At 38.7% G+C, this 21,601-nt stretch overlaps 1 protein-coding gene and 1 long non-coding RNA gene across 5 annotated transcripts in view; one reads left to right on the top strand and one right to left on the bottom strand.

Annotated features, from left to right (window-relative positions):
* The window catches only part of LOC143035024 (cubilin-like), a 281,762-nt gene that overhangs the window by 210,551 nt on the left and 49,610 nt on the right, over window positions 1–21,601 (top strand). For all 3 annotated transcript variants that reach the window (XM_076201427.1, XM_076201429.1, XM_076201428.1), the window contains one exon: window positions 1,458–1,635. In XM_076201427.1, coding sequence (XP_076057542.1) covers window positions 1,458–1,635 — 178 coding nt within the window. The remainder of the gene's footprint in view (window positions 1–1,457; window positions 1,636–21,601) is intronic.
* LOC143035025 (uncharacterized) overlaps window positions 10,937–21,601 on the bottom strand; it is a 132,907-nt gene continuing 122,242 nt past the window's right edge. Inside the window, exons 2-3 of one of the 2 annotated variants that reach the window (XR_012967288.1) lie at window positions 12,915–13,157; window positions 10,937–11,431 (exon numbers count right to left, since the gene is read on the bottom strand). This is a non-coding gene — a long non-coding RNA (uncharacterized LOC143035025). Of the gene's footprint in view, window positions 11,432–11,847; window positions 13,158–21,601 lie in introns of those variants that run through there. The other variant, XR_012967287.1, reaches the window with a different exon arrangement.

Raw genomic sequence — 21,601 nt, 5'->3', positions numbered from 1 at the left:
GTTATCAGTGTTTCATCTCATCTTATCTAAATTGTGGGTTCGAATCCCGCACTCCTCTCCGATTCCCAGCATAGTTGAGCAAAGGTGATATCTTCGGCCGCAGCCAATCAGCGTCTCGTAGCGTACACTCTTCACCTTATCATTATCGTTTATCTTATCGTTGTTTATGTTCTTATTCTTTTCATCGTTATTATTCTTATCAAAAAGATGTTTAAATACCATCCTTACTATTCACCACTGCATCGATAAACAATCCCATAACTGGAATTACCATAACTCCACCATTCCAAGCATTATTGACAGCTACATCATTGATGCTAGTAAGAGCCAAGCTAGAACTAGTAGTACTAGTAGAAGTAGTAGTAGTACCAGTAGTAGTAGTAGTAGTACTAGTAGTAGCAGTAGTATTGGAAACCGTAGAAAAAATCTTCATTAGATTAACAGTAGCATAATTTCATATCGTTATTTTCATTATAAGAAATAATGATAAACATTTATTGTTGAACATAAACTTCCTTTAAAAAGGTAAATTAAAATTAATATTCCACACCTTCCTATGGAGTGGTATCCTCAAACGTTGACTGAGTGCCCTAAGGTCGCCCAAACGCACCTTTGGATCCCTGTAGTTTGTTTACATTTGCGCTTTATGACGTAATTATGTCGTAGATCTCTGACGTCATAGTTTGTTTACATTTGCGCTTTATGACGTAATTATGTCGTAGATCTCTGACGTCATAGATAGTTTGTTTACATTTGCGCTTTATGACGTAATTATGTCGTAGATAGCTGACGTCATAGATAGAGGCGACCTTGGGGCACCCGATGAACGTTCAAGAATACGACCTAAAGCACGATTAATTAATGACTTCACAACCTGTATGTTTTGATTAAAGATGAATCTTTATGTGCATAATTCGTGTGAAAATACAATTACAATAAACAAGCATGCATATGTACATATAAACATTCCTAGGGAGAGGACGAGATTGTGTAATATGAATTGAACCACACATGACCTTTTTACATTTTGTTATGGCGCGTCACTCAACAAAATGTATAAGGTCCACTCCGGTGTGTGTGTGTGTGTGTGTGTGTGTGTGTGTGTGTGTGTGTGTGTGTGTGTGTGTGTGTGTGTGTGTGTGTGTGTGTGTGTGTGTGTGTGTGTGTGTGTGTGTCTTTGTGTGTGTGTGTGTGCCTGTCTTTGTCTGTGTGTGTGTTTATGTGTGCGTGTATGCCTGTCTTTGTGTGTGTGTGTGTGTGTGTTGACCTATAGAGACCTATACGCAAACCAACACACCCACAACACCAGAACTCTGACCGACCAATTCTGGTTAGCCCTACAAACAATACAACCCACCCTTCCACTGTCCCAATAGGACACCATAAGTCCTCCACCACCCAACCAACCACATGATATTCCGCGTGCGTCCGGTACGACCCAACCTGTTCTTCCGCAGAGTGTGACAAAGTGATGAGGAGTACCAAGAACGGTCACCGATCTGGAATGTTCTCTTCGCCCTTCCTACCCAACTTCGAGAGACACAGTCAGCAGTGTATGTACACCTTCATCGCCTCGCCCGAAGAACGCGTCTTCATCCGCTTCACTCAGTTCAGACTTCGTGGAACTCCGCCCGAGTAAGTGTCTCGCAGTTTCTGGCTCCGTAGCTCCGCTTTCCTTGTCCGCTAACGCTAACATCTTTATTGTGTTTTCTTTTTTTCTTTTTTTTTTTCCATTTCTGTCACAGGTTTCACTTTTCTGTACGCTTTGAGTTCAGTTACTGCTGCTCATTGGTGTGTGATTTTTTTTTTTTTTTTTTTTTTTTTTTTTTCTTTCTTTCTTTCTACTTCTTCGTGAGGTGAATTTTGTGTCCGGAATTGTGCGCTGATTTTTTGGGTTGACCTAAAAATGTTTCTTTTTATTATCATTATCATTTTTGACGTAGATCATTGGTGTGTTGAGAGGTTTGGATATTTTTGACATGAAGGATATTTTGTGTTGAATGGCTGACTGTAGTTGAAGTAGATATTTGTGTATGATGTGATTAGCGTTTATTGGCTGATGTTGAATCACGTAGAATTTGCAAATTTGACTTCTTTGATTTACGACATGAACTTGAATATTTTTTTCTATCTTCACATGAATCAAAAATAATGCGCGTTACGAATTTATGATAACCTGGAATTTTCTGGATATATATTTATATATACATGTTATTTGTCCTGTTTTTAAGTTGTCTCTCCCTGACCGGATTCAATACCGGAATGGGAATTGTTGTGTTGTCTCATGTGAGAGATGGTCCCCGCACATTATACTACGTTTTACCATATGAGATTCACATTTCAAGAGTCAATATCCTATCATTTCCTGTTGCATCCCTTCCTCAATATCATAATACATTTTCACTCATAACTGACGTACATAGATGAATGTGTGAGAAACTGTATCTCTAAAGGTATGTGGCAGTAGTGGAAATGTTGGAGTGACAATTACCCACCAAAGAAAACTTCATTTGAGGGTCTTAAGTCTTTAGGTGGTCGGTGGATTTGGTTGGTTGGTTTATAAGTTTTAGGCTCAAAAGCCAAGCACTGGAGCATCAAGGGCTATCAGCACTATGAAAGCTAAAAGGCGGATAAAAGCTAAAAGTTCAGATTTCATAAAAAAATAATAATAATAAAATTGAAAAATACAGTGAATTATAATAGGTGATAAAGGGTGGTCGGTGGAGACTTGGATCATCCCCCCTCCCCCCCATCCCAAGGAACTGGATAGGTATCGAGAAATCTGGGACGATTGGAAGGGTGGGTGGTAGGACTGTCAACGTCCAAGTACAGGTGTGACCAGTATAAAGGGTTACACATATTACCGATGTAGCTGCTCCGATAAGAAACACGTAAATTGTGGTGTTATATCAATCATTTTCTGCATGTCAAGATGAAGCACACTTTACGCCACATCTATTTCGATGTAGTTTTTTTTACTTAACTGGCCGTTCTAGCGAACTTGACTGTCTCTGAAGATACTAGTAGGGATGGGCACTAGGCGTGTGTCGATCCACACGTCTGATCTATGCACGCATAAAGTCAAAAGCTCCGAAATTTTGCTGAATCCAGCAAACTAAATACTAACTCACGAATCAGGAAGACGCGGCCCGTGCCTGATGTTCCAGGAAATATTAAATCGTCCATGATCTTGTGGACAACCTGGTATTCTGGAATACCACGTTCTTTAGAACAGACCACAGGCTGAAGATGGAACAAAATAGAAGAGTACAAGCATAGTATGACAGTCTCAAAAATTCCTAAGGACTTAAGTAACTGTAGAACACAGCGGGGAACCTATCAGCACCAAAGTCCTCCGGTGTCTGATTCTGGTTATCGCTAAGGGGTAGTTTGGGGAACAGTGATCTACAATCGTGGTCAAACTATACAATTACAACGTTCGTTGCTGAGTGTCTCATATGTGTTTATTGAAAATACTTTTGAACGCAAAGGTAATATTGTATGACAAAAGACACTAATCAGCAACAAGTGTTACTTAGCCACCTGTATTTATGTGTTGTGCACACCAAACCATCAGATAGCAAGACACTGTCATCAGGCTATGTGTAAGTCTAAGAAATTTACAGTAAAATAGAACAGGGGATATTTTAATCCATAAGACTCACAACAAATTCACCTTAACTCCTGGTGTTTTATACCCTATGCTTAGATGAGTGGGTTAGGGCGTCGGTACTTGCGGCGAAAGTCGAGGGGATGGCGGTTCGAACCCTGCCACCGGCGAAGTTGAACCAAGGGCGTGGTTCATTAAATTCCACGCTACAAAGTCCTCTGTAAGGGGCACCGTCCTAGCCATCCGATGGGAGGAGTTTGTGACGTTAAACCATTTCAAGCTTAGATGAGCATATACTGAAAGGGAACAGCTGAATCTGATGATGTTGTTAGGATTACAAAACTGTCATAAATGCCTGGAAAGCGTAGATCTTGTAAAGGAGGTGGATTGGAATGAGTGGACATGGGGCTGAGGCAAAAATGTGTCATGTTTCTGTGGTTGTTTGATCAAGCGTGGCAGAAAGAGTGAGAGTACAGACGTAGAGGACAAAGCAGAGTGGGAGTCGTGTGTGTGTGTGTGTGTGTGTGTGTGTGTGTGTGTGCGCGCATGCACTCTTATATACTTTAATCGTTTAAAAAGAATATTTGTATGAACACTATAGACGTATTTATGTGTGGAAAGACAGGGCAGAAATTATGAGAAGGACGGAAGGGACGAGGAGAAGGAGGAAGAAGAGGAGGAGGATAAAGAGAAATTGAAGAATTGAGGATGGTGGATTTGAGCTGCTGGCAGGAGATCGAAGGTTGATGATGGATGGACTCGGAAAGGAGAAATTGATTGATTCATTGGTTAGGAGGAAGAGGATAGAGGGTAATAGTGATAGGATAGTAGTTGTTCCCTCGAGTTGCAATGGCAGGAAACCCGGAGCCCCACAGCGGCCGGCAACGGTTCTTCAGGTCCTTTCGCAGGGTTCTCTGGGTTGAATATGGGGCTCTTCTCTGTGTTGTGTTATGTGGGACTGTTTCTGTGTCACCGGTTTTTAGCTAGTAATAGAAGGGGATTACTCGCCGATTATCAGTTCTTACGTAAAAATGTGAGGGATCGAGTGCCAACCTCTTGGGGATGCACCTCCAGATGGAGTTGAGAGCGTTGAAGGGAGATGGTTCTCTTTGACGTCAGCCATTGCCCTGTGGTGATAGTAAAGGAGAGACGAGAGGATCCTACGCATGTGTATTAAATCATTCTGGCGTCACCCAGAACGGTATAATCATCGACCTATCCGCGTGGGTAATAAGAAGACAGTCGTTACACCTCATAATTTTATTCTGGTGAACGACAGGCTATTCTCTTCAGCTAAGAGAAACCTTCACTCATAGGCAAGTCGTTCTTAACATGATGGAGTTGCCACTCAGCCTATTTCGGAGTAATTTGCTACCACTAAGAGTAACTTTGAGAGGAGTAGAAAGGGACCATTGTACCAACTCGTATTAAAGGGAAAAAACAAACATAACTAAATTATGGACAGGTATATGTATGGACACATAAGCATATACACCATACACCTCAGCACATACACAAAAATACATATATTAGTCATATACATGTGTACATTTTAGTATGGATAGCTACACACGCACATAAACACGTACGTGTATGTATTTAATGTATACACTTTAAGCCTTCATTCATGAATAGGTGCATGCACGTGTATACACACCAAATACTTTCACATAAGAACAAGTACTGATTTGTACATTTTAGAATGGATATGTGCATTCGTACATGTACATTTAATGTATACACTATAAGCCTTCATTCATGAATAGGTACATGTACATGTACACACGCCAAATACGTTCACATAAGAACAAGTGCTGATTCACACACACAGTCAGAAGTCCAATTACGGATGTATGTATTAGGCGTACATGTGTAAAAATTTTCATCAGAAGTATTGTCTTTCATCATGGCAATGTTAATACAACCCGTGATTATGCTAAATGAATCGAATTCGATTAATGACAAAATTTACCTTTATTCGTGTGACAACTGACATACAGAAAAATTCATCAAACGTTTAAACAACAAAACGTTAGGTACGACAGAACGTTTGGGTGGTAGTTGTATTTGTCTATTGTATAATACATCTTGGTGCACATGCAGAACAGAAAATCATAAGCTATGGGGATTTTTATGCATTAAACAAAATTCCATGATCTGGTTGTATGAGCATTGTTGTATTTAGAGGACGAGTCAAGACTTCTAAGGGTGAATGTATTAATAATATTCATATATTAGTACATCCATATATTTAAACACACATACATACATCCATATACGTATGATATATACATGCACATATGTATGCATACCTATATATATATATATACACATATACTTGACATTTACATAAACATATGCATACATTCATATATACATCTGTACATGTACAAATGCATGCACACATTAGTACATAAGTGTATGCACATATATTCATACATCCGTACATTTAAACACGCATCCGTATACGCATGATATAAACATATCTATGCATATATATATATATATATATATGTATATAATATATATATATATATACACAAAACAATATATATACATACATATACATATATATACACATATATACATATATACAAACCTATTCATATACTTAATATTTACGTACACATACACATACATTCATATATACATCTGTACATGTACAAATATATACACACATGAGTACTTAAGTGTATGCACATATACACACATACAAAGATCTTCCGTCTTGATGGCCCCATTTCATGATCCAGTCTTGATATTTTGTAAACAAAGGCGTAGAAAACTGTCGTACGGAACTTTTTTTATGAATGAACGGAGTCTTTTGTTTTCTTCTGGTCATATTTTTTATGAATGAACGAATGGAGTCCTTTGTTTACGTTTGGTCACGTGACTATCAATGGAGTACACTTTTTCAGGAGAGATATCGAAGAAAATACTTCCTCAACCGGAAATGTATACATACACACATGCATATATGCACATATAATTAAACACATAAATACAAATATATATATAATATATATATATATACATATACAAATATATATACATACACATATACATATGCATAAGCACACACGCACACATACACACACACATTTTATATATATATATATATATATATGTATACAATAATACATGCACATATACATTTATGCATACATACATAATGCATATATAATCATAAACATACACACACAGAGATAGCGATAGAGACATACATCCATATATAAATACATACGAACACATTTTATATATATATATATAATATATATACACATATATATATATATATACATATTATATGTACGTACATACACACAATCGACGGCTCGACGGTGCAGTGGTTCCGTTCGCATCCGCTAAAGCAGCGGTTCAAGTTCGATTTCCGCCCAAGGCTGAAATAATTTCAGCATCACTGCAGTGCGAGCCGGCACTCCAACTTTCATGGGAAAGGAGTTGCGTGTGCGCATGTGTAAGGTCACAGCATTACTCATAGTTCGGTTCATATATAAGTTCATGTATGCGTGTAATAGCTGTCGATCACGTGTCCAACACGCGATCCAAGACCATAGTAAATCACACACGCGCGCGCGCGCACACACACAGCAACAGAGAGAGAGAGAAGGGGGGAGAGAGAGGAAGAGAGAGACGCACGCTTACACACTTACACACAAAAAAAAAACCGGATATTGATAGCGTGGATACAAGAGATATGACTTAACGATTCTGTTTTAGAAGTGCTGTCTCGATTAATCCTGTCTGGCGAAACTCTCCTCTCCTCCACATACCACAAAATAATATACCAACGATCTATCTTATCACAAAAAATTCAAATTAGCTTAATTTTAATATATAAAGGATTGTTGGTCATTTGTTTTGTCGCGTTTAGTGCGGGAGGGATGGAAGAGGACAAAAAAAAAAAAAAAAAAAAAAAAAAAAAAAAAAAATGCTTCAGACAAGACCGTACCTCTAATACTGACTTGACATCTTATACAAGGCATGTCTGACGTAACGAGTAGGCTCATGACGTCCCGACGTCACAGCATGACGTCACAGTATGTAGTGGTGTTGCTTAGTGTGCAAAGCTTAATTAGTGTCGCTTACTGCAAGGAACGTAGTGTTTGTTGTTGGAGTTGCCTAAGGAACGCCAGGAACGTGATGCTAGCTCTCGGAACGTTTTGGCTGCTTTGTATCTCTGGAACGTGGTGTTCCCTAGTGTAAGAAGCGTTTCTGTTGTCTGGTTTGTTTGTGTATTGCCTAGTGTTATTTAGTGTACGGAACTTGATGTAGCGTAGTGATGGAGTATTGTTTCTTAAGTCACGGTTCACTGAGTGTTCGAAACGTTTGGATTTGAAACGTTTCTTATAAGGAACTCGAATCACGAACCATTTTGGTGTATACGGAACGAAACGTCGAGTCCTGGGGTGCCCGGAACGCTAGATTCGGTGAAGTTCCGTTTTCTGTTCATATCAGGAACACCCGCTGACAGAAAACGGTCTGTCGTTTGTGTAGGGAACCCTCCCTTCTTTGATCCTCCAGTCTTGTTACTTGATCAATTAGAAAATGGTTGTCTTATGGATAGTCTTGTGCAGAGTTGGGCGCGTTCCTAGGTGCGTTCCTCGGGGTCCTGATTGGAATGACTTTGATCAGGATACCGAGGAACGCATCTAGTAACGCACCGAGGAACGCGCCCAGCTCTCGTCTTGTGTTTGGGGTCGAAACAAGAGTTTCTGAAGACAGTTGATTGGCAGAGAGAGACATGACGTCACAAGCCGCTTCCCTGACGACATAAGTGGGAGTATTTGGAGTATTTTTGAGTTTCATTTTGAATTGATTGACGTATTTTTCTTTTTCTTTTGTACCTTTGTAATTCTCGGGCCCAGGGTAGGCCCCTATATTGTGGTTGTATTCGCTTTATCACCATTTCCTTTGAAATTCGTTCAGTCTGGGCCTCAGCTACTTCCACTAGTATACGTATTCCGTCTTTCAACTTTCCTCTTTGAAAAACTGGACATATTTTTTTCTTACAGTATACTTTTGTTTGTGTAAGTGGGTGTACTTGCATCCGTGTTAAAACACTTCAGGTTTTTTGGGCAGAAAATTACTTGAGAATATTCACTTCTGCCTCCATATCCCAAGCACATCAGTAAGATTTTGCGCTCACAAAATTCGTCAAATTGTAATATCCTTGGTTAACAAGTGATCAGTACTCAAATTCTCTTTTCCCTTTTTATCCAATGGTTCATATGTACATTTAATTTGACATATCGTGGATAATGTATACATATGCATACATGTTTATATATATGTACATATATATACTTGTGTATATATATATATATATGTGTGGGGGGGGGATCCGGGCCGGATAGCGACTGTCAAAACAGCGACAGTCATAATAGCGGCTTCATAATGGCGACGTAATCAGGTGAGCGACTTTCAAAACAGCGACTGTCATAATGGCGACCTCATTATAACAGCGACTGTAACAATAGCGACTTTACTATCAACCGGTCAGAATGGTCGCAGACTTATGTTTCAATTGTTTGTGTTTTCGTGTTTGTATTTACGTGTTCAGTTGTGTTTACTTTGTGAGATAGGTTCAGAATGAAATATGCTCAAAAGGTCGCAGACTTATGTTTCTATCGCTCATATTTATTTGTTCGTATTTACATGTTTATGTTCACTTCGTGAGATAAGTTCACTGAAGTGAATTTACTGGTCGGTCGCTCGGTCGTCGGTCATAGTAATGTTTGGGTTGTTAAGACTTGAATACAAATGGCAAAAGCCGACAAGAATGTGAAGAACAACACCATGTGAGGTCGAAGCCTATATTGGTAGTACAACGTTTAGCTCGTTAGAGTTTTATCAAAAACAATGACATTGGTGCTCACAGAATGTCCCACTACTTGAATATTACTTAATTAAAATAATGGAAGGTCGGCAACAACAAGACTAATCCTACCAACCAGCAACGTGACCTCCCTCCTCACCCGGACACTTGAGCCGAGTAATATTCAAGTAGTGGGACATTCTAGCAGGACCATCAAGGATCTGACAAAACAGCAGGACAAAAAGGACGCAAGTTGGGGCAAATCTAATCCTTCCTCCCTCCGTGGGTTGGTGTTCTTCCCCCACCTCTTACCTACTCCACCCCTCCCTTGCTCGAGACCTTCCCTCGTGGTCACTTCAGCTGACTATATGACTTTCTGTTGTTTGGCTTGACTAGCCTTTTTCTTTTTAAATCATGTGACTTCTCTAGCTAGTCCAAATAAAATGTTTTCGATTCCCTTTAGGTTTCAAATTTCTATTACTGAGCAGTTTCATGCAGTTGATGCGATGATGTCGCTGTTATGACAATCGCTCTTATAATACAATCGCTATCATGTGGTCGCTGTTGTGATAGTCGCTGTTTTAAAAGAGTCGCTGTTGTGAAGTCGCTCTATTGACAGTCGCTGTTATTACAGTCGCTATTCGGAACCCGAGCCGTGTGTGTGTGTGTATATATATATATATATATCAAATACTACTGCGAACACAAAGCTCACCCATACTTTATTGTAACTACGCAGTTGTCTATTTCATTGCTGAGCATGTATTTCTATGCTCAGTAGTTCCCTTATGCCTAAAGTTATGTAAACAACATTCTCTTGATACGAGAAATACATCTTGATTCACGGGTCAAGTGTTTGTGTCCGGAACTGTTCATTTTTGTGGAGCAGAGATTCGTCTTGTCAGGACTTTTTTTTTTTTTTTTTTTTTTCCCTCACTCGCTTTTTCGTGGTCCAACTATAAGCGTACATTTTTTATATAGTTTTATTCAGAGGTACTGACTTTTTGTTATCTGAACGTAGTTGTTTATTTGTTCGTTCATACGTCTATGTATATCAATTTTCTATTATGATTTTCAATTTGAATCCATGAGACAGAATTTTTTAACTACATTTTTAATATCTAGGACACTGGGTTACAACTTTTTTAATGCTAATTTTATATCATGTAGAAATATTTTGGTCTTTCTGATTTTGCCAACTGAGATTATATCCTTTTTGCCATCCAATCACAGAACGCCCTTGTGTATTGTCTGTTCTCTCAGTTATGTTCTAAAATGTTGCACTAGAAAACTAATGCATCGTGATTTTAGTCTAAAGTCGAGTGCGCATATTTTTTTGCCAGTTACCCTTTTATTTTGAGTTTTAGAACAATTATCTTTTTGTCCCAAATTTGTGGAACCTTTTTCATTTCCGATTATGATCAAATGCGGTTCCTTTTTTTTTTTTTTTTTTTTTTTTTTTAATCTGCGTGTTGTGTGTTGTGAAAGTAGCCGGTGGGTATTATTTGACACATCATCATTTCTCTCGCTTTGGTTGATCAAATCATTTGGGTATACAAGTTCTAAAATGTCCAAACAATCAGCTTCTCTATCGGACGAACATTTGGGTAAATATCGTTCTGAAAATGAGAAGCATTGGGTGTTTTATTATAAACTTGTTGCAAATTTGAGAAAACTCTATATTCGAGAGTTTTCATGTATATCAGTGAATGACCTCCATATGCAAGGATGAATCACTTGTCTGAGTTTCAGGAAAGATGGATGAATATTAAAAAGTCTTCATGCGATAAATATGTATTCGCAGTACTCAACTTTTACAAATTTTAATGGCAATATGGTCTTTTTCTATTGGTTGTATATAAGTATCAGTTAATGATAAAAACAGTGACTGTGGTATATCATTACCAATGACAACTGATCGTGTGTGGGAGACGCAGATACTTCAATATCTGTTTTGTGAAAGGGCTTCTGAACAGGAGAATCTGGAAGGTAATAGGTGATTTGTGGACAATACGGTAGCAGAAGAGGCCTTATATGTGCAGGTTCATTAAAATGCTATTAAGTGATAGAGAGATATTACTCAACAGTGTTGTATTTCGCCAGAATAGAAAGGTGAAAGTAGGTAAAATATGCATATAAACAACTTTACTAAAATTAAGTTACCAGATCTCTAGCAGCTTCACGGCATTCTTCTAAATTAACTAATATATAATTTGTCATTGGAATGACCCAATGTACTGTGCGAATGAATCTTAGGTTAAATGCGTAAACTGTTATGATCCTACACATTATATGTATATACTTGTGTGCACATTTACTCGGCCCATTCAGCACAACGTTTCGTCCTTTGTTGAACAACATCGTCAGGCGTTAGTCACAACAAAGTCTTCAGCGTCATCGTAACGACGGGATTAATTGAGAGACTAAATATCTTCAGCGTGCCGTTCTCCCTTTAACTGAATGAAAATGTACGGCATTACCCAGAAAATAGAATTGTTGTTATTGATCTGCCCTGTGTTATTGAGCAATGGAAAAAGTTCGATCATTCTCACGGAGATTCTACACATCATATATGGCGCGTTCATGTCCGTGTGTGCTGTCTGTGGAGATGTGTGACCATGTGAGGCATCTGGACAGTGAGGATATGTCACCTATTGTGCTGCCTGACCTATGTTGACATGTCCCGAGTGTTTTGTGATCATCACAGCGAAAGCTGCCTTAGTTTATTCCGTCTAAAGTTGGAATTCTGATTGGTCTATAGGTGGCAACCACCGAGCCTTTTAGGTCCCGCACTAGCTTAAGCCTGTGTCAGAAGTGTATGCACATGTTCGTGTTGGTCTAGTAGGGAGAAGGTAATGGGGATAGTGCTGTGTATTGTGTCGTAGTGGTTAGGAGTCTGATGTCTCTGGGTGCTGGTAGATTATCGTTTATGTAATGGGCGATACGAGGTTTCTTTGACGAATCCTATGTATCGTGTCTACAGCATGTTAAGATGTCTACGGAGACGCAATACATTGGTCTCCGCATGTACGTGATTTATGGGTGTTGTCTGTGTACAGCCGGTGACTGAAGACACTTTCTGTGACTTGTCATTTGAGATGTTGCACTCGTATGTCTGGTATAGATGGTGCTCAACCTGGACCTGATGTACAGTTTCTATATTATTTTGTTGGTGAAGTTCTTCTGTCTAAAGTCTGTACCTGTAAGGTCTGTGGATGATGAGACGTCAGTTTCACTTCTGAATAATGACTGCTACATGCGACGCAAACGTGAATGAGATGATGTGTGTGACCTTGAGTCTTATTGCCTGATCTGTTATGTGTGTATACATTATTCATTCTAAGATTCGATGCGGCCTTTGTACTTGTCGTGTTTGTGAGGAGTGTGCCTATGGACTTGGTTGGGGACAGAATTCCACTGAAAGAGATGTTCACAGAGTGAGAAGTACTTCTCAAGTCTTCTCACCAGACGCCAAGTAGTTGATTTCAACTGTCAATCGTCAACCTCGTCATCACACGCCTCCACTCATCTCGATCCTCGTAAATCTCTTGTTCATTTACTTCTTCCAACGTTAAGTTTCTTCCTTCCAAGTTCTTTTTCACACAGTTCATCCACCTCTTCCTGGTGTCTTCCAACCGTCCTCCTTCCTCCAGGCTGCCATTCCATATCCTCCCTTGGATATCTACTTTCCTCAATTCTCTTCATATACTGAGGGAAAGTAATGAAACCATTAGTGTAAGGCAGTGGTTCCCAAACTTCTTCAGCCTGTTACCCAATTTAACATCCCACGTTAAACATGTTACCCCTTCCACAAAATGTTAGCATTGACATATATGTCTAAATTAACACAAAAGAGTTATTTTCGTCTACTTATTGTATTTGAATAAGAACATAAGAATGAAGGAGACTGCAAGAGACCATAAGGCCTACACTAGGCAGCTCCGTATTCATCACCACCTGTCATCCCCATCCAAATAGTTGTCTAATCGTTTCTTAAAACAACTGATAGTTTTAACGCTTACTACATGGTAACCAAGTTTATTCCATTCGTCGACCACCCTATTAGTAAACCAATTCTTGCCTATTTCCTTCTTAAATATAAATTTGTCTAGTTTATAACTATTACTGCGAGTCCTGCATCTCAAATGACTGCTGCCAAAGATCTCGAGAAAGTCAGTGGGATGGATGGAGTTGCATGGTTGAAGAAGCTAGTTGAGGAATTCTTGGCTTCTTGATTTTCAGAATTCTTAATTTTCTTTCTCTGTCACCCTTCCATCACCCCCGAAAAATAGGTAAATTACCCCCCAGGGGGTAAGTTATCCCCAAAGGGGTAATTTATCCCAGGGGGTAATTTACCCCCGCAGTTTGGGAACCACTGGTGTAAGGTTTTTGAGTCTCTGTCTCTGATCCATGACAAGAAATGGCAATGGATTACGAATGGATTCTTCGTCTGAGAGCTCAATCTTTTTCGTAGAATTTAGTTTGATGGTATCTATTCTGGTTGGCGCCAGCCGATTTTATTCAGAAAGGGGAAACGTGTTGGAACATGATGGGTTCCTTTACAACGGTTGGGATGACGCGTATTTGTTCTGACTTCCGCCAGGCGATTTTATTCAGCTGAGGGAATATTATTTATTATATATATATATAATGTGTATATATATTTTTCCCATTTTTTTTTGGCATATGCTGCATCTTTCAGTTCTTTGTCCTAAAGAAATAAAGAACATGTTGTGAGGCTGGACTTCGTACTTGAGCTTGACTCTGCAGTCCTCATCTTTGACTGAATCAATAGAACGACTATAAGTTGTCTGTAAGGGGATTCTATTTCTAGATGTCATGGCGCCGTGAGAGAATGCTGAATTGGACCATTTTTTTTTTATTATTATCATTATTCCAGGAGCTTTTTACGGACACTACTTTGCAGTTCCAATGGACGATTTCATCTCCTCACTCTTTCTTCTGTCGTTTTGTCGCTGGCTCGAGGGCGTCTTCGGCCTGGTCGAGAGTGAGGAGGTCGACCGTGGTCTCGGTCGAGGAGATCCTCAAGACGGAGTTGGCGATGTCCACGGCGACGCCCTCCCGGAACATGAAGTCCATCCCTAGCCAGACGTCTTTGTCGGAGTCCATGACGTCGAAGTTTGTGACGAAGGTGGCGCCGCCTCCGAGGTCCAGGCTCACTTTGTGGAGGCACCCGTGGACCCGGTCACCACCTGGGCCTTCGACGTCGTAGGCGAATCTTTTGTCGACCTCGTCTTCGAGGCCGAGGCGACGGACGAAGTCGGTGGACAAGGTGCACAGGACGCAGCCAGTGTCCACGAACCCGATGGCTTCCGTGCCGTTGACCCGGCACACGAAGTGCAACATCGACTTGACGCCGAACTCGACCCATTTCACCTGGGCCTCGATCTTTGAGTTCGTTCTCAAGGAGTACTCCGCCAACGTCTTGTCGTCGTCGTCCAGGAGGTTCTTATACTTGAGTCGAAGTTCCTTGAAGGCTCCGATGCTGATGCTGAACTTGGCGAACCTCTTCTAGACGGTTTCCTTCTTCAGCATCTTCAAGCATTTGGTCTTCAGGTCTGCGATGCGGGAGGTTGGTTGAAGTCTGACCTTGAACTTGAATTTCTTCTCCCGAAATACAACAGTCAGGGTGATCTTCCTCGACCGGCTTGCCATCTTCCTGTTCTTCCCCACAATTTCGGGACATGATGGGCCAGCCTCTAGGTTCTGCCAGTCAGTTTTGACTTCTGAGATAACACTTGGGAGTCGGTTACGTACCGAGAATACTTTGGTATGTCCCTAATATATGGTTACCATGTTCCTATACATCAGTATGCTTGCAGCAAGTACATAATCAGTTATAATGATCAAAATTTCAAGTAGAGAGTGACAATTTCGAAAAAAAGAGAAGCGAGTTGGAGTGAGAGAGATTCTTATTGCAAGTTGACTTGACCGTATTCCGAGAATATGGAGACGTCTTCAACAAAGGTGAAGTTGTCTTTGGCTAACGATATTTGTTATTATTATGATTAAAAACGGCATTTTTTTTTTTTTTTTTTTTTCTTTTTTTTAAGAATTGCGGTATCGAGATGTATCTACGGTTACTGAAAATCTGAAATTCTGCACCATCATGAATATTTCGGTTTTTATTTTACACTTTTTCAGTTTCAAAAACAGTAAATCTAGATGATCCAACGAGGCGTAAGTGATACGTCATACGGCCTAGTATGACCTAAGCTTATCTGGCGAGCTTGGGAGGCTTCACACACACACACACACACACACACACACACACACACACACACGACTTGGTGGCGCGGTTGGTAGAGTCCCCGACTGTCACAACGGCGGTCCGGGTTTGAATCCTGCCCAGGACTGAAATAATTTTAGTATCGCTGCGTTTCGAGTCGTTACTCCAACTCTCGTGGGTGGAAAGTTGGGTGTGTGTGTGCGTGTAAGGTCACAGTATTACCCATATATCGGTCATACGAGCTGAGCTCTTTTCCGGGAGGGAAATAGCTGTCGATCACGAGTCCAGCACGTGATCCAAGACCATGGTGAATCACACACACACACACACTCTCGATGGCGCAATGGTTAGAGTATGTTATCAACGAGAGGTACAGTGTGTGTGTTGACCTCCTTAGGGTATGGGTGTTGGGACGTCGTGGATGAGGGCTTAGATATGTTTGTATTACTTAGAAACTAAATGTCCATAAAAATACGGGAGAGTCAAGGGTAGTATTAAACTGATCCTTGTTTTAGTTAGGAAAACTTTACAGGAACAAGGTAATGCTGGCTTGTATACTGGAAGTGGACATGTGCTTTTTTTTTTTTTTTTTTTTTTCTCTTTTTCTTCTTGGAGCAGGATCTGGATACATGTTTTAGTGCTGAATTTCATTTTGTATGTGGACAAATGCTGACTCCATTGATAATAGATAACTTCTGCTCTCTTCGTTAATGGATATATGCTGCCATATTTTGTTCGTGTGTCGTTTGCTGCAGGATATTGTGATGCATTTCTGTGAGCTTGTCTGTAGTTTCAACATAGAGATGCTGCCATGCGTCGGTACTCTGTGCGTCCGGTGAATTCACTTGACTGTTAAACTATTTGTCAAGAACTGATGTACGATACTGGTTGTCGATAACCAAAGGGAAATATGTAAAGGTTAATAGGTTTGCTTTATGTTCTCTTGTTTCGTTTAGTGGAGACCTGAAAAAAAAATAATAATAATAATAATAAAATAAAATAAAAAATACATCAGGTACAGGGGAAGTACAACAATACTCAATCAAATAAAGTGAAAAGGACTGACTGAAGTTGAACGTAAGTCAGTAGTGTTGTTTCTTATAATGATTATCATACATCTTCACTCCCGAACATGCTGTGTGACCCTGGGCCGTAAGGGTGTCACAACAATCTCCATAGGGTTCGTACATATAGTCTATGGTTCTAATCATATATATATATATATACATATATATATACATATATACATATACATATATATATACATATATACATATATATACATATGTATATATATATATGTATATATATATATATGTATACATATATATGTATATACATATATATGTATATTCATATATATATGTATATACATATATATATATATATGTATATACATATATATTATATATGTATATACATTATATATATATATATATATTATATGTATATACATATATATATATACATATATATGTATATACATATATATGTATATATGTATATACATATATATTTATATACATATATATATGTATATACATATATATACATATGTATATACATATATATATACATATATATACACATATATATACACATATATATACATACATATATATACATACATATATATATATATATACATATATATATACATATATATATATATACATATATACATATATACATATATACATATATACATATATACATATATACATATATACATATATATATATATATATATATATATATATATATATATATATATCCAAACTAAGAATGGTCTGCTGGAATAGGGAAAGTCATGAAAGCAAATAGATGAAAACTTTATAGAAAGAAGAAAGGAGAAGTGTATGCCATTCATGGATCTTGTGAAAGCGTATGAGAAGGTGGACAGAAATTTGTTGCAATTTTTTTGGATATGTGTGGTCCTAGAGAAGCTGTTGAAAGTAGTAAAAGTATGTAGGAAGTAATCTTCTCTAGTTCAGCGTGTGGGTCGAGCTGAAATGTATGATTTAATAACTTTTTTTTCTTTCAACTGATCAGTGAATGATTAAAATGTTAGAAGTAAATGGGCAGTCGAAACAGGGACGGAATTGTGGAAATAAGGATGAATATAGGATTTCAGCAGTATTTTATTAATTATGGGGGGACGGAGAGGGGGGGTCGCCGATTTAATGAAGCGGCCTTGCTGTGGATGTGCTGTGTCTTGCGACACTGCTTCTGACCCAGGGCAGTGGACAAGGTGCAGGGATGACCCGTCATCCAGGAGGTGCTCAGATAAGAGGGAGGGTGGAGGGGTGTGGAGTGTATTCAGGGATGGAATAGGTGGAAATTATTTTATGCTTTTCCCTTTTTGGCTACCTCCCTTGTAAGGGGGAAAAAAGCCTTGGTATATGTATGTATTAATGGAAGACATTGAAGTAACGCTATACTATATGATGAAACTTTTAAAGGAAGCGCGTAGAGAGAAAAGGATGATTATAGTAAATGTAAATATGGACGAGGAGGTCACGGATATGGAAAAAGGAGAGGAGGGTAATTTGAATACTCAACTGGAAAATGAAGAAGATAAGTGTTCAAAGGTTGTAGATGAACGCTCAGGTTGATACAAAGGAATACAAAAGCGGAGCATGCCGACAGGAGACCTTTTGGTCCATATTAGGTCGGATGCGAAAAAAAATCATAATGATAAATAAATGAATAAATAAAAACTATAATAATGTAAATAATAAATAAAATACATAACTAAATGCATAGGTATAGATAAACAAACAGGTAAATAGTAAATAATAATAAATTGACATATAACTAATAATAAATTGAAATAAAACGTATGTTTGTAGATGAAAGAAGAATGAAATGAGACATAAGAGAAAGAAGAAAAAAAAAAGGAAAAAGAAAACGGGGGTAGGCACAAAGATATCAATAAAAATAACGTTATGGATGATACATATAGAAAGGAAGATCCATGCCTCAGTATGTGAGTGAATTGTAAACTCTCAGAATAGCTTACGGAATATTAAAAAAAAAAAAAAAAAACTAAGTACAGCCATAAGAACAAAAAATAAAATCCTTTTTAGAGGTGCGAGTATGTAAGAAAATTTTGAGAAGAGGACGGTGAACGAAGCTGGCGAAGTGAAAGTGGAAGTAAACGAAGAAATATGGAAACTGAGAGCGGATTACCAGGGACGAGACGAAAACACATGAGAATTTGGCGGAGAAGATACACGAGAGGACTGAGGGAGGTTGGGGAGGGAAACTGAAGTTCGGGTTTACTAAGGATTACAAAGGTGGAGCACGCCGACAGGAGACCTTTTGGTCCATATCTAGGTCGGATGCGAAAAAAAATAATAATAAAAAATTAATAAATAAAAACTATAATAATGTAAATAAACAAAATACATAAATAAATGCATAGGTATAGTTAGATAATAAACAAACAGGCAAATAGCAAACAATAATGAATTGACACATAAATGAAAATCAACACAGTTTAAGTGCTTATAATTATTTAGGCATAGAATTGAGATAAAAATAAATGACATCTTTACTGAGACGTAAATTGGGTGATGAGTACAAATGTGACCGTTTCTGGGAAGAGAGAAAAAATAATGCTTAGATCAATGACCATGAGTTCAGTTATTCGTTATTTATATCATTCACGGATAGAGAAGTACTTCATTCTGCTTCTCTAAATGGGGAAAGGCGTAAGGACTTACGGTGGTATTCTTAAAAAAAAAAAAATCTTTCCTTATATAAATTCTTGAAAAGGAAAGATTTATATAAGGAAATATTTTTTTAAGAATACTACTGTAAGATTCTTACGGTGGTATTCTTAAGAAAAATCCTTATATAAAGATTCCCCTTCAAAGGATTTATATAAGATTTATATAAGGAAAGAATTTTTTTAAGAATACCAACGTTAGTCCCTTGGACTAAGACATCGGTTTTAAAGTGCCTTGGACGATACTAACAAATATACTGTTGCCACGACTCGGTGGCGCGGTTGATAGAGTACTGGACTGCCAGTACGGAGGTGCGGCAGTACCTGGTTCGAATCCTGCCCAGGGCCTAAATTATTTCGGTATCGCTGCGCTACGAGTCGTTACTCCGACTCTCGTGGGCGGGGAGTTGGGTGTGTGTGTGTGTGTGTGTGTAAGGTCATAGCATTACCCATAGATCGGTCATACGAGCTCTGAGCTCTCTTCCGGGAGGGAAATAGCTGTCGATCACGAGTCCAACACACGATCCAAAGACCAAGGTGAACATGAATATGATCTAATTCTCTCCTTTTTACGTTGGGATGGTTTTCAGGGAGCATTTTTAAAATCAATTCACCAGAATGTTTATATATATGTATGCGATTACACCTACGCTAGAGGACCAAATGCGCGACTTTGGAGGTTCTTTTTATTATCGTTATTAATTCGTGTCATACTTTATGGATACGGAACGTAGACCGATATCAGAGCCTTGAAGACACTTCCGGGTCGTGGGACCGAAGTCACTACTTCGAAGGTTCATAGTCTATCAACCAGAAGATGCTCTTTTGTGTTGAAATGAGGCACTGTGTCACTATTGTACGACTACCGAAACTTGCCCTGCTCATAAGATCATTTCCGAAAAGAGAAGATGACTCGTAAAAAGGATAAGATGCCGCTCTTGTGGCCGTATCAGATAAGGCAGTGGAGATGGATCTGATGTCTTCCAGGGATCTTGCTAGAAGTGACACAACACAGCTGGAGAAGGGTGAGTGCGGCTTAGCCTTACGCCTACATCCTATTAGCAGGTCGATAGATTGGTAGATAGGTCTGTACTTGAACGGAAGAATGTGAGGTACATGGAACATAATTCAGTGAATATTTATCTGAATGCAAGTTGCAGCGTGAGAATTTGGTACTGCAAGTGCGTAGCTGAAGAAATCAGAACTATGGATTCGAAAAGATAACAAGATAAAGATTTGGCGTTAACCATTTTTTTAAGTAAGTTGTGAAGGCATTCATCTTCACGATTTGGGTCGGTAGAAAGTACGTATCTCGGTGAATACGTATGGAAAATGTAATGTTATAATACATTTGTAAATGTACACTTTAAACACACTATCGGAGAAATAATAACAGAAGTACAGGGAACCCGTATATTTCGACTACTATCTGTAGTCCTCTTCAGCAGAATGATTACAAGATAGTACACTACCTCATTTATACCTGTACTTTATCTTCTTGTAATCATTCTACTGAAGAGGACTACAGGTAGTAGTCGAAATATACGGATCTCCTGTGCTTCTAATATTATTTCTCCGATAGTGGGTTTTAAATGTACATGTACATACACATGCGCACACGCACGCGCTCGTACACACACACACACACACATCCAGATGGAAGTGAGTGTTGATGGGCTTTGAATACGAGCATAAGGAGGTAGTTTGATGTAGAATTTCGAGCAGTATATTGCTGGGGGGCCTGGGTTTCTTCTGTGAGTTGTGCTTGTTTATTGTGATGAATGAATGAATTTGAGAGTTCCAGTATATAGCACCCACCTGTTTTTATGCGCTGCTGTTGGGGAAGACTTAATATTCCGAAAATTTACGTCACATTAGAACTGTTATAACGCAACTAGTTATTTATTTATAAAGCTTTATTTTGTACTGTCTGCAGATTTTTTTTTTTTGGGGGGGGGGAGGGAGGGAGGGGGTAAAAAATAAAAGCGTCCATTGAGGTGACTGTTCCCTTCTGTTGCTTAAATTACGTGTTAGTATATGTTTTGAATGCGTTCAGTTTCTCATCGTGCTTTTTTTTTTTAGAAGAGCGAAGGTCATATGCGAGTTCAGTGTAATAAGGAATACTTTAACATTGGGTTTATTAATCGGTAGGTATGTGTACAGTGGGGG

The sequence above is a fragment of the Oratosquilla oratoria genome, chromosome 18 (genome assembly GCF_046742065.1).
Source record: "Oratosquilla oratoria isolate Oo_2021 chromosome 18, ASM4674206v1, whole genome shotgun sequence".
NCBI classification, from domain to species: domain Eukaryota; kingdom Metazoa; phylum Arthropoda; class Malacostraca; order Stomatopoda; family Squillidae; genus Oratosquilla; species Oratosquilla oratoria.
The sequence above is the reverse complement of the archived record's forward strand: the minus strand, read 5'-3'. Positions and strand labels throughout refer to the sequence as shown.